At 45.1% G+C, this 13236-nt stretch overlaps 1 protein-coding gene across 3 annotated transcripts in view; it reads left to right on the forward strand.

The window, feature by feature from the left end:
• The window catches only part of LOC122532656 (Krueppel-like factor 6), a 336309-nt gene extending 327844 nt beyond the window's left edge, over positions 1–8465 (forward strand). For all 3 annotated transcript variants that reach the window (XM_043661634.1, XM_043661635.1, XM_043661637.1), the window contains one exon: positions 3648–8465. In XM_043661634.1, the coding sequence (XP_043517569.1) occupies positions 3648–3820 (173 nt within the window). In that variant the 3' untranslated portion in view covers positions 3821–8465. The remainder of the gene's footprint in view (positions 1–3647) is intronic.
• The last annotated feature ends 4771 nt before the right edge of the window (positions 8466–13236 follow it).

A 13236-nucleotide genomic window follows, 5' to 3' on the forward strand; every position in this document is an offset into this window, starting at 1 on the left:
TAATCGATAATTTTCACTTTAATAAATTACGTTAATTTAATCGACGATTTCTCACGAGATTACGACCTTCTTTCTCTCTCTCTCTCCCGCTATTCGAATTAGACCGAGAGTTTCGCGATGCAATTTCGATTCACAGACGTTAATTCTCGCGATATTTTTACGTAAACGGGCACGATACCGTTCCAACTGACGTTAAAACGACTATTAAATTGGAGAAAAGACTCGGTTCGATTTCTTTCGGCTCGTGTGTGCGCACGCGCGGCAAGGAGAAAGAAAAGTGAAAGAGAGAGAGGGAGAGAGAGAGAGATGATCTAGACTAGATATTAATAAATATTATTAGATATCAATGAATACGACAAACGTTTAATCTCTAAATATATATTTATTTTTTTTATTTTATCATATATCATTTACTTTTTTTTCAGATAATTAAAATTATTAAAATAAATTAATTGACCGTGATACAAAAGGTACAAAATAAATTTTACTCATTTATCTTTTAAAAAATTCATTCTCATTACTTTCAAACTATTAATAATATTGTTAATTTTTAATCATTACTAAAGTACATTTTTATTATAAAACTTTATTTAATTATATCAATTTAAAATTATATACATTTATGTATACTAAATTTATATTTTACATCATCTCGAGAGAGGGCGAACGAAATGAAAAGACGCGAAAAAAGAAAAAGAAAAATGAAACAAAAATCGTTCGACGCGCATCGCGTTCGCTTAATACAACGCGGGATTTATACGCGCCGCGACATCAGAGTGACGTTACAAATGAGTGGCTAAGTTCGCCGTTGCGGTTAATTAATGGCCCAGGACGGTGTAACGCGGCGTTAATCTATGGTGCAATAAACGTAACGCTGGCCCGGCGTAAAAATCCAATCAAAATGCATTAATAACGGGAGAATTAATGCCTTCTCGGCGGCCGCGTGTTTCGCGCCGCGTTGCTTGCCAACACCGGCCCGTCGTTGCGTGCACATGCACGTCCCGCCGGCGTACGTGTGCACGTTGCCGCTCGTAAATGGACTAATTACTCGCAATTACGCAACACAGCCGAGAACACGAGCTTTTTTCCCCCCCCCCCCCCCCCCGGTCATTAGTTCCTCGTATTCCCAGCGAATTACATAATAATATTCGAGCCGGTGCGATGCGATGGGCGTTGAAACGTTCGCGAACGGCCGATATTTAGATATCGTTTCCATCGTTTACATCCCCGACGAGGCGGATCGTTTCTGAACGATCGGCCGCTTTCCGATCTTACGCGGCGGCAATAACTCTCGCGGAAAGCACAGCCTGTCCGAAACGTCCATGTATCCACGTCCGCGGTACATCCGCGTTGCCAGCGATCTCTTTCGTATCGTTCCGCCGATCGTTTAAATACCCATCTAATAAATTACCAGCTGCAGCCAGCGTTATAATATGTATAATATAAACTGTCGGAGGATGATCGCGCCACGTGTTCCCCGTGTAATCTGCGATAATACTCGGAGAATACAGAGAATGCCGACTATCGGAGACATCGTGACGTGATTTGATGTTGTAATTAACCTCGAGTAACGAGCGAACCTCGCGGAACGATCGCCGATCGAGCTGTCGAGCTTCTCGAGCCAGCCGCCGATGTCCGATTTCAGATTTACGCAAGCGATAATCGCGTCCCTGGCTCGTTCCAGTATCGATCAACAGCGATCCTCGCTTAACGACGAAAAATAGGCTCGATCGGCTATCTGGGACGAGAAAATCGCGCGGCGATGGTGGCCGGTGGAAGGTCCGGCGGCCAGTCGAGAGAGATCGAAGGAGATCTGACGGTGATGCGCGCGAATATATCGATCAAACGACGGTGCCACGGTGGTTTCCACGAGATGGTGGCTCGCGACGCAACGTCGTCGTCCCGTCGTCGACCATTATCCACGCGCAGTCGCGCGGACTTTAATAGGATCGCTGAACTGACTGCTCCGATCGGGACTGAATGCTCTGCTTCGATTTTCTCCGGTCTACCGGTGGCGTCGTCTTCGTCTACGGTTCTCCGCAGAGCGGCTGAACTTGATGGCGATATTGCGTCATCGAGTTGTGACCGGGCTGCCTCCGCATCCAGGCGACGCGACGACGCTACGTTTTTAACTCCCGTGGGCCCTCTTACTCTCGTTTTCCGCTCGCTTCGTCCTTTCTCTCCTCCTTTTGCCGTTCCTGCCTTCGACGAACGCGCTCTGTCTACCTCTCCTTCTCCCTCTCCCCCCTCTCTCTCTCTCTCTCTCTCGTCCTTTCCTCGGCAAATCGTGCAGAACACCGGACCGAGAAATACGCTCGGTGACTTGCATACAATAGAAGAGAGTGATGGGCAGTTTTCTGAGAGATCCGGAGTCGTTGCAACGCGCGACAGCTGTCACGACGTCCTTACCGAAGAGAAGAGAGAGAGAGAGAGAGAGAGAGAGAGAGAGAGAGAGAGAGGGGGAGAGAGAGAAAGATAAAAGTCAAGAATAAACCCACGAGCAGAGCCCGTAACGCGAGTCACCGCGGGTAAACGCTCGGAAATGTACCTGTATCGACGTATACTTGCGAACACCGGGACGATATTGCGACGTACGCGACGCGCATCGATGCTTATCGCGCCAAACTTCGGTTGAGTATTTCACGTCCGCGACGTTGGCTCCTAGAAACAATCGTGTGCTTTCAGACGTACTTACTTTACGCTTCACGATTCTTCTACTTCCCGGTGCATTGTCAAAATAACTGACGAAACTGGAATTTCGTTGTAAATTTGTATGTTGCGGTACACGTTTGGCTTCTTTGGAACGTCCGTCTCGTCCATTTTGTCCATTTCGTTTTTTAACGCCAAGTAAATTTATCGTATCGTAATAATTAAAATCGTCTCCGAACGAAACTCGGTCTGAACGATCGTTAGAAAGCCAGTCAGCCGCGTAAAAAAAGCTGGCAAATGATCGGTGCCACTTTTCAATTACATCCTCCGATCGTAAATTTGAATAACATGCGGAACATCGCTACATCCCTGTAAATTGCCCAAGGACGTGGACTTTCGTCCGCGTAAGAGAGTAAAGTGGCCTAAGCGCCAAGGAGATTATGAAAGGGATCGGGACGCGTAACGTGTGGATACGCATCGGGCCGTAAATCTAAGGCGAATCCAGCACGAGGTTTTACGCGTGTGTTTTTCACCGCGTTTACGCTTCTCGTTTGCAGCCTCGACGCGAATTACACAACAATGTGGAACGATGGATTCCGACTCGTTCACTCTCTTCTTCACTTGTGACTTTTCGGATTCGATGAATTGACGCAAGTAAAATTCCACGTACAAAAGTTACAAAATTTAACGCATTACACACACACACACACACAAAAATAACAAATTTAATTTAAATTAAATAAATACCAACTCTTTTTAAATACGTAAGTCTGGATAATACACCTCATTTTGAAGACCTTGGGTTTCATTATTTTTGGTCTTACAAGGGAAATATAATAAAAGTAGCCTCCGTCCATTAGTCTGATTTCAAATTTCCAAGTGGCTGCGAAACTTTTGCACTAACAACGCGTGTCTCAGCTCTCCAAATCCGATTTAACCAATCAATTTCTACGATTGCATACACGGAAAATGTACAAAGATTCATTGATTTGTTTCAGGCGAGAAACCGTACCAGTGCACGTGGGAGGGTTGCACGTGGAAATTCGCGCGTTCCGACGAATTGACGCGGCACTATCGCAAGCACACGGGCCAGAAGCCGTTCAAGTGCCATCTTTGTCAGCGATCGTTTTCACGGAGCGATCATTTATCGCTGCACATGAAAAGGCACTGATAAAGAGGACAGTTCTAGCCTATTGGAGTCAGAGCGAGAAGAGACGGCAGAGAGACCCGTCCCGGTGAATCCCGGGGGCCAGGAATCGTAATCGTGGACGACGACGACGATGATGATTCTTTCTGTTTTTTCGTTACATTCGGGACCTGAAGAGCCTCGCATCGTTACTCGAATCGTCTCCAACGTGAACGTGAAGAGTCGGAGGCTGAAACTAGGAGAAAAAGAAAAAAAAAAAAAATTAAGAAGCAAACGAATTGTTCATTAGGTTTATAGAGGTTTAACGGAAGTATCATTGCAATTATCGGTGATTAATCGTGCGACCAGCCTGCCAGCAATCGTGACAAACGCGAGTCTTTGAGACTTACTGTGGCAGACGTTGATTTTTCGGGGAGGCAGCTCCGACGAATTTGAACTCTCGCATACGCTGAGAACCTCTCGACGACCTCTGCAAGAAGTTTCAGTCGTTGCTCGTAACTTTTTAAAAAGTTGTTAAAAATAAGACACGAAAGTGGATCGATTATAAAGTTCATGTACGTTGTAACATTTGGTTTATTATCGGATGAGTAATTCGCTTAAAACACAATTCGACACAATTCACTTCTACGACAAAATGTAAATTCGTCGATACATTCTTAGGATATTGTAAAAATTGTCCATGTTTAATAATTAAGAGCCGATAGAAAATCTCGCGGGATTATTTAGAAAAGTGTTATCAATGAAGATGAAGATCATCGGAGCTGCCTCTGCCGAGGTTGACATCTCTTTTCTTTGTTTCTTGTTGCATTGCCTCCCTGTAAGGGACGAATTTTTCTGTTTTCAATCTGCGTTACTTTTTTTTTTCAAGCGAACGCGCTTAGGACATAAGAATCGTTGATATTTAAAATATTTGATGGAAATTTATTTATTGGAGGTGATATTTAAAAGACGAATATCGAACGAAGTTCAGCTTCGACGATTTAAAAAAAAAAAAAAAAAAGAAAAAAAGGGAAAGGAGAAAGGAACGAGCGTGGATAGAGAAAAAGCGATTGTTGCAGGTTCTCTGCAAGTGGCACGCGGTCGCTTCCGTTTTTTTTTTTTTTCAATTGTAGCCAATTTTTACTCGTTCGTAATTCCAGTTTATTTCCATTTCTTTTTCTTTTTTTTTTCTTCTTTTTTTTTTGTACGGTTAAATAAGGCCAGCTCAACTAGTCTAGAGCACCATATGTATCGTCTATTGCGAAGAATAGAGCCAGTAAAAAAAAAAAGGGAGGGGGGGTGAAAGAAGTACTATCGTTAAGGTAATTAAACGGTTAATAAATAAAGAAAATATCGAAACTCCGGTGACGGAGCTTGGGACTTAGCATGCTCAGTTAAATAAACTACAAATCGTGATCGTTAAACGTTTTTTAATGCATAAAATAGGGATTTTATCAGATTTATGCACAAAGAATTTCGCGTTTAGGGACGGACAATCATCGACGTTTTCACTGTCAAAGAAAACAAGGGAATTTGACGCTCTGAAAGCCAGTATTACGCGTGCATTAAGCAATATACAATTGTGTATACTATCGACGATAGGCGTTGCGATGCTTTTACGAGTCTTTCTTTCGTTCGATCGTGCAAACGATTCTTTCGATCGTAGGCGGTGTCTGAGAGAACCGGTACGCCCTTTCGGCCACGCGTATATACACAAAAAAAAAAAAAAAAAAAATAAGGTGCCAAAGTAGAAGGTGCGAACGTATTGCGCGAACGAGAAAGATGTCCACTGATACGCTCAATTGTACGAGGAGGAGAAAATGAGAGAAAGGAGAATGCAGATGGAGGAATTATTTTTTAAATATTGCTTTTGCATCCGGCTCGTCGACCGCGTCAACGCGATCCGAGCTCTCGTTGAATCGTGCCACGTGTCAGGCGTCGTTGCGAAAAGAGACACACGAGCGTTCCCCGCTTTCTGCACATTTTATTTTGGCATCTGCTCACGGAGCGAGACAGCTCAAGGAACGCACCTTCGAAGCCAACGCAAACAGAACGCAAACCATGGTTCAAGGCGAAACAGGAAATTGAAGGAACAAAAAGAAAAGGAAAAATGCAGAACGCGCGTTTACGTTTTCTCTCGTGGTTTTTAGATGTACATAGGAAAAAAGAAAAAAAAAAAGAAAAAAGAAGAAAAGAAGTCGTGTATCCAGGGTTCGTGCAATCGACGATGCACCGAGTCGGCTGTTCAATTGTCGTCGATCTAACCGTGTACAAAATGCGTTAAACGAATTACGAGCCTGAAAGTATCGTTGTTGAAGAAATTCCGCGTATCAGAGAAACATATCGCACGAAGGCGTCGAAAGTATGAGACCAGGGGCTAGAGTCATGCGATGCGTTCCTAAACGAAGCTACGCGTAGGAAAAAGCGCGATAGGAAACACACGGTGTTGCGAAGAGGGTCGCGGTGGCCACGATGAGAATATCGCGCGATACCGGAACACACACACACGCGCACACACACACACACACACACACACACACACACACACACACACACGTGTTCCTTCTTCTTTTTTTTTTCACCCGAAGAGGCGAATAACTACGATCGAGGAGAAGTTTCCCGGGCGTATCGCGCGAGAATCCGGACAGCTCGCGAATCGCGGGCCTGTAAATAGTTTCGAAACCTTGAGTAACGCGACGTCTCCGTGCGTGCAGAACGTCCGTTGTGTAGCGTTCCCCAGTTTTCCTCGAGCCTTCGAACCTTCTTCTTTTCGTTTCGCTCTTTTCTTTTCTGCTTCCCATTACCTTCGCCACCGTAGCAGCGTGGCTGAAGATTGTGGGTGAAAAAAAAGAAAATTCTATTTCGAAGCTCTTAATTAAAGAAAAGAAAAAAAAAAAAAGTACGAATGGAACAAGATGCCAGTATATGCTAGAGCCAGTTTATATTGTTAAAGAAAGAAAAAAAAAAAAAAAGAGAGAGAAGAAAGAGAGAGAAGAGGAGGAACCTCTACGTGTAAGATTAGCGCGAAGATCGACAAATTAATACTTGTTATGTGTTGTATTTTGATAGGGAATAGTGCCTTTTAACGTTTAAGGAAGAAAACGCTGCGTTAGGCCTTAAGTATACTGTTAGTGCCTTAAGTCACGCGAATCTTCGTGCTTGTACACATTTCATAACGCGATCATTCGAATCCTCTCGTCCAGAGGACCAGCGAAGATACATCGAGCGTCGGATTCATTCGTTCGAGATTCACGGAAATCAACTGTCACGAGATCCCCGGATGCTCTCGTCTCAACGGAAACGAAATGTGCAAAATTTTTGTCGATCGTACCCGGATATCCTCGGAATATATACATCTCGCGCTTGCTCTTCGACTCGTCCTCACTTTACTTCGACATCCGTCACTCGTTGCGCATCGTTCTATCCACGATTTTCATCCAAACGATCGATCGCGTAACAACGTAGCTACGTCGAAAATCGAAAACGCTCGTCTCGGCTGTTTCTCACCTGTTTCGAGAGGCGTCCTCGTTTCGGTTCGTCTCGCGGCTCCAGCGAAAGAAGCACACACACACACACGCACACGCACACACGCAATCCATCCACGGTACGTTGCCCGTTATAAGGCCCAAAGCAGCGACCACGCCTCCCACCCGGTTGACCGTATGAATAATTTTCGTGCGATCGTCACTGCGAAACACAATCCGAAAATGAACGAGGTGCCACCCAGGATGCCACTATACGATCTTGATGACTGATACCGTTGTACCTCTCCTGTAAGGGGATTTCTTCGGCGGTGCAGCAGCCGTCAGTAATCTGAGCAGAGCGAGGGCGATGAGAAATGCATACTGACGTCATGCCGACACCCTCTTTGATCATTATCATTTTTTTTCAGTGCCGTGAGAGCTCGTGCCGAGTCGTAACGCTTCTCTTAACGATACGCATCCCAACAACCGTCGCGCCGTTATGCATACCACCACACCTCGGGACGATTTATTTTGGCTAATTGTCGGCCGGGTGATGAAGCGTTACATCGTTTCCGCTTGACTTTCACCTACCGTGTATTCGCGTATCAACGTATCAGCGCGCGTCGTCCCAGCGATATTATCCTCCGTCTTGGAATCATGTTTTTCCCTCCCCGTTTTCGCGACTCGATCGATCGAACCAGCTCCCCTCGATCCGAGAGATTCGATCGTCGAATCACATTCCGATCGTTGTCAACACGTAGCGGACAAAGCGTTCCTTAATCGTTGCTTAAATTATCGTGGAAGAATTGTTTCCCATGAGCCAAGAGGCAGTCTCGAAAATGCGCGACGATCCCGTCGAGATCTCGACGAACATTCCACGAGCACACACATTCCTAGGAGCGCGCGCGCGCGCGCGCGCGGCGAGTAAATTCGCGAAAACAGATCCCGGACAAAGCGTGTCGGCAATTTGTATCTCACGTTAATGCGAGGCTATTCAATTTCCCGTAGAAGGTGAACCATCGGCGAGACAGGAAACCGAGTTGAACGGGTAAACGAGTTGAACGCGACCGATCCTCTACAAAGGCCCCCGCCGCCGCCTAGAGGAATTAGCATTTCAAGTGCCTTAACAGACGCCAACTGACACCTAACTAATCGAGGGTACGCGTTCGAATTGAAATCACCTTGTGCGATCGAGTGCACGAGCTTTCGACCACGCTTCGATTTAAGAAAAGGCGATGCAGAGTGGGAACCGGAAGAGAGAGAGAGAGAGAGAGAGAGAGAGAGAGAGAGAGAGAGAGAAACGTAAAATTTCCACCAGTGGATGATTGATAACGGAACGCGGAACATATTTATCCGAAAGTTCGATCGTCAGGAGAAAATCGAGGAGACACGTCGATTCGCGTTTTCTTAACTTTAGCTGAATTCTTAAAATTGGAACTTTAGCTGAATTTTTAAAATTGAAAAGAAAGAGGATCGTCTTTCGACACCGTCTTTAAAAAAAAAAAAAAAAAAACTTCAGCCCTCGGACGTCGATCGTTTGGATCGTTCGTTGCTCGATCGTTCGAATGGGTGTCGACGTACCTGAATTCCGTTACGTTAGATTCTTCATTTCGTCGTGTTCTCGTGCACTTGCACGACTGTCGGAGAGAATCCCGGCGCGTGATGTATTAATAATTTAAGAGACGCTCATAGAAGGAGCGCGTTCGGGTGATGCTTATTGGCTGCGCGTGAGAGATCGGACGAGCCTTCGAAAACGTGTCTGGCAAGAGAGAAAAAAAGGGAGAGGGGGGAGAATCACGATGTATCGAGCTTTTCGAAGACGTAGCTGACAGGTCAGTCCGTCAAACTAGCGATGATTTTCCATTCTTCGCTTCAAGGGCCAGTAAAAACGATACACACACACACACACACACAGACACATATACATAGACGCGCGCACACATACACACGTACATCAGTCACTAACACGCGTATCTTATCAAGCAACCACACGTATAAATTGCATCCTTAATCTGCGATCATGCGCGGTGCTCAATCTTTCTTGGTGCTTTCGTACGTTGAATTTGACGTGCGTACATATACATCAACGTGGACAATACGAGGTCGATTCTTTAAAGATCCATTTCGCAGCGGCGCGAAGGAAGGTATCGTTGCGAGAGGTGTGCACGTGTTTGCGTCTGGAAGATGTCGAGAACACACGGAGAACGAAAAGCAATAGCGAGTAATATATTTACACACGTGTAGTTAAGTTACATTATACGTAGTTGCGCGCGTGCAATGTTTGTTAATTGCCCGGTAAAACGCGGCCGGGCAACTTTGAAACGCAGTCACTTTCGGAACATGGAGACAAAGAAAGAGAAAGATTAGAACGGCTGTCTAAATTGGCCGGATTTTGATTTTGTTTCCTTTCTTGTGAAAAGATTTTATAAGCGGTCCAAAAAAGAATCTCCAGCAATGGAAAAAAAAAAAAAAAAGAAAAATGAAAAAAAAAGAACACGCGAACCGAAACACAGGCCGGTGATTATCGACTTATTATTTTCGGCGAAAATTCGTCGCGAAGGAACGTCAAGAGATGAGAGAAAAGATGGAAAAGTAAGAAGAGAAAGAAAACGGAACTACTAGATCGTAAGGATAGATAGGACTAGCGGAGTAACGATTCTACTTGTACATAGCGTATGAAATTATCCGTTGACGATCATCACCGACAGGAGAGATCAACGGATCAACGTAGCATAATTTCTCTCTCGCAATAATGTAATCAATGGGGGCCAGTAATTCTCTCTCGGATCTCGCACGGTGTTCTACACTGCGAGGCGCGTGGCGTGCCCTTCTTTTTCACGGAGCGAATTTTTGGCGCAGTCCGCGTACGCACACACACGACACAATTTGTTTTGTACAATGTTTCGTCGCGCGTGCTTCTCGCCCAAGGCGTGAAGCGAGCGAACATCGATCGAACCTCGCGCGGAAACGCTTTTAGGTTCCTAGAACAGGTGTAAACGATCGCATCGAATGGGAACACGAGTACGTTGAATCTACATGGCGACGAATGAACGTCCCCGCGTGGGTTGTCGATGAACTGTGTTTCTATTGGACGCCGGCACACACGCGAACGCTCGACTGTCGTCGAAGTTCCGAATGTTTGAAAAAAAAAAGAAAAAGAGAAAAAAAGAAAAAAGAAAGGGGGCGGTTTCGTAACAGTCGCGCGCCACCAACTATTACTTTGTAAGTGAACGTAGCTGTATGTGTCGCGTAGAGTTGCGTAGGATCGATGATATATAATAATATATTACACTACGATTCACTCTGTATAAAACGAAGGCATTACTATAACTTTGTACTTTCTAATTATACATTAACCGCGTCGCTTGAGGACGGTCGCTATTCGTACCGCGCACGTCGGCAGGGGAGGTTTGTTAGTGCATTAAAAGAAAAAAAAAAAATATATATTATATATATATATATAAATAAAAATCTATATATATAAATATATATTATATATATATAGATAAAGTATAGATATATATATATTGTAAATGTGGTTGTAATCTTATTACTGTTATATCGATATATCGATGTCCCTGATTTGGATAATTTATTTATTGCGATGTGAACCGAAACGGACGAACAGCGTGTAATTATCATAATAACATGTAATGTCGCGTGAAAAAGTGAAGAAAGAAGGAAAGAAAGAAAGAAAGAAAGAAAGAAAGAAAGAGTAAACTGATTATCGAAGTAATAGCGAAATATTATTATTAATACGCACGAAATTATATATATTTATATAACGTTATCGGCGCGGTCCCGTCGCGTGAAAGTCCTAAAAATGTGTGAATTCGCCGTAATGTGAAAAAAATGATACGGTCGAGCAGATATTTAATATAATCGTACTTCGCGATTCCTACAACACTGTGGAAGTAAAAATTATTGTATCGCGCGAGGGCGATCCGTGATGCCGGTACGTGTTCGTTAAATAAATTATATCAATCGTCGAGCCGCGAGTACACACGAGGTGTCACGCGCTACCTGCGCGATACAGTATCGCGCCTGTCGATAATCTTATTATCGAAATGATGGTTACATATTTTAGATAATCCTATTATCATTATCATTATTACGATTCTTATTATAATTGCTACTATTACTATTATTATTATTGTATTTGGCAGGGTTACGACATTAAAATCGTAAAAAAAAAAAAAAAAGATACCGAAGACTTTTCTTCTTTCCGCTTGACAACGTCCCCGTTTCGCAACGAAATTATCTTTCTACTATAATTTGCAACGACGAAATATCCTTTCGTTCAATCGATCGTTGATCCGGTAATCGAATCAACGTCAAATTGAAAAATTATCGAACGGAACCGAGAACATGGAACCTTCTTTTCACAAACGTTTTCCAGCTCTCCTGCTCCCATACGTATAATAAACACGCATCTGCATCCTCGTTAACGTTTTACGCCGTTACACGGCAGTTAGACGACCGGTGGCACGATAAATAAAGCCGCAAAACCGAGGTAAGCCTGGTGGATGTTTTGTGACGACCGGCCAGTCACAATACGATCATTAGGCTATTTTCCAGAGTGTAGCGCCCTAAGACGCAATATCTCTGCCGGGGCCGCGTATTTGTCCCGTCTGGCAACAAGATTTCTGCGCGCTGGTATTCCACTAAGTTGTAGGTAGTCTCCGTACTAGGTAAGTACAAATCCTACCGTATACCTCCGGGAGAATTTGTAGTCCGAACGGCGGCTATAACCGAGGCCATAACTTAAGCGGAATACCGTCGTTGATTCCAGTCCCTTGCCGGAATTCCCTGCCGGAGCCGGTGCAATTGTGGCACGACTTCGTCCTTTCCGTGTTGATGCCCGACGTAGCGTCCGCGAGAGAGACCAACGTCTCCCCTACCTTCGTAAATGAAAGCGTGTCGATCGAACGGATCTAACGGGTATAATTAATCGTTCGCGTTTTACGACGCGGTTCTTTCCACGGTTCGTTCTCCGCGGCTGCTCCTCGCGTGTCCTTCCCTCCTCCCTACCCCGCGCGCCAAAGCCGCAGGACGAGAGCAACGAGAGCTTGAGTCTCTTCCGCTGGGTCCGATTGTGAGTTAAATAAACTCCGCTTGAGCCAAGTTCTTCGGCGAAGTTCGACAGAAAAAGCCAAACGAAATACGCTTATGGCAGCGACGATAAGAAACTCGTATTTGCCGCGGTGGCTACCGATTCGAGTCGCGGCCACGTGTCTCGCGATTGATGGTACTTGTCGGTCGAAGAAACTCGACTGCCCAACCGAGAAGAGAGAGATACAAACGCACACGACGTCGCAAAAATTCTCCGATCGAAAGTTTTCCCCTTTGCTCTGGACTCCGAAAGAAAGAAAGAAAGAAAGAAAGAAAGAAAGAAGGGAAGAAAGAAAAAGAGAAGATAAATGATCGGAGCGTGGCGCGGAATGGCAAAGCGGCGTGGCGCGTCGGCGAGCGTACAGCAGTATCGCTTGCTGTATAGATGATATCGTTAATTGAAAACGGTGAAGGGACTCATGTTGGGAACAATAACGAGATCGGGCAGGAAAATGCATTCGCACGGCGGCGTTTCGAAAGGAGGATATCTGCATGCTGTCGGCGCTGGGTGCCGAGAGAAGCAATCGATGGCCGTTGGTTGCGGCACGCATCCCTGAATCGGCTCCGGCCCGATATTCCGTGTGTGTGTGCGCGCGTGTGTGTGTGTGTCTGTATGTACGCGGCTCACGATGTTTTTACTGCTCGCTCTGCTTCTAATGGGATCGAGTCTCCATAATTGAATTTACGAACGGCTACGGTGTATACCCACGTCGTCCATTTTCCGCGAGACCCTGGTTGACGGCCACGTGACATTCCCATCGCATCGATGCGAGCCCTACGAGGCACGAACGTGCTTAATGCGCTCGCTTCCACTCGATTTCCACTCGAAGCCGGCTAGCTTCCTCACCCGCCCTTCCCCCGTGTATATTTCGCCGACGCTAATGA

This window comes from Frieseomelitta varia, unplaced genomic scaffold (assembly GCF_011392965.1).
Source record: "Frieseomelitta varia isolate USP_RPSP 00005682 unplaced genomic scaffold, Fvar_1.2 scaffold_462, whole genome shotgun sequence".
Taxonomy (NCBI): domain Eukaryota; kingdom Metazoa; phylum Arthropoda; class Insecta; order Hymenoptera; family Apidae; genus Frieseomelitta; species Frieseomelitta varia.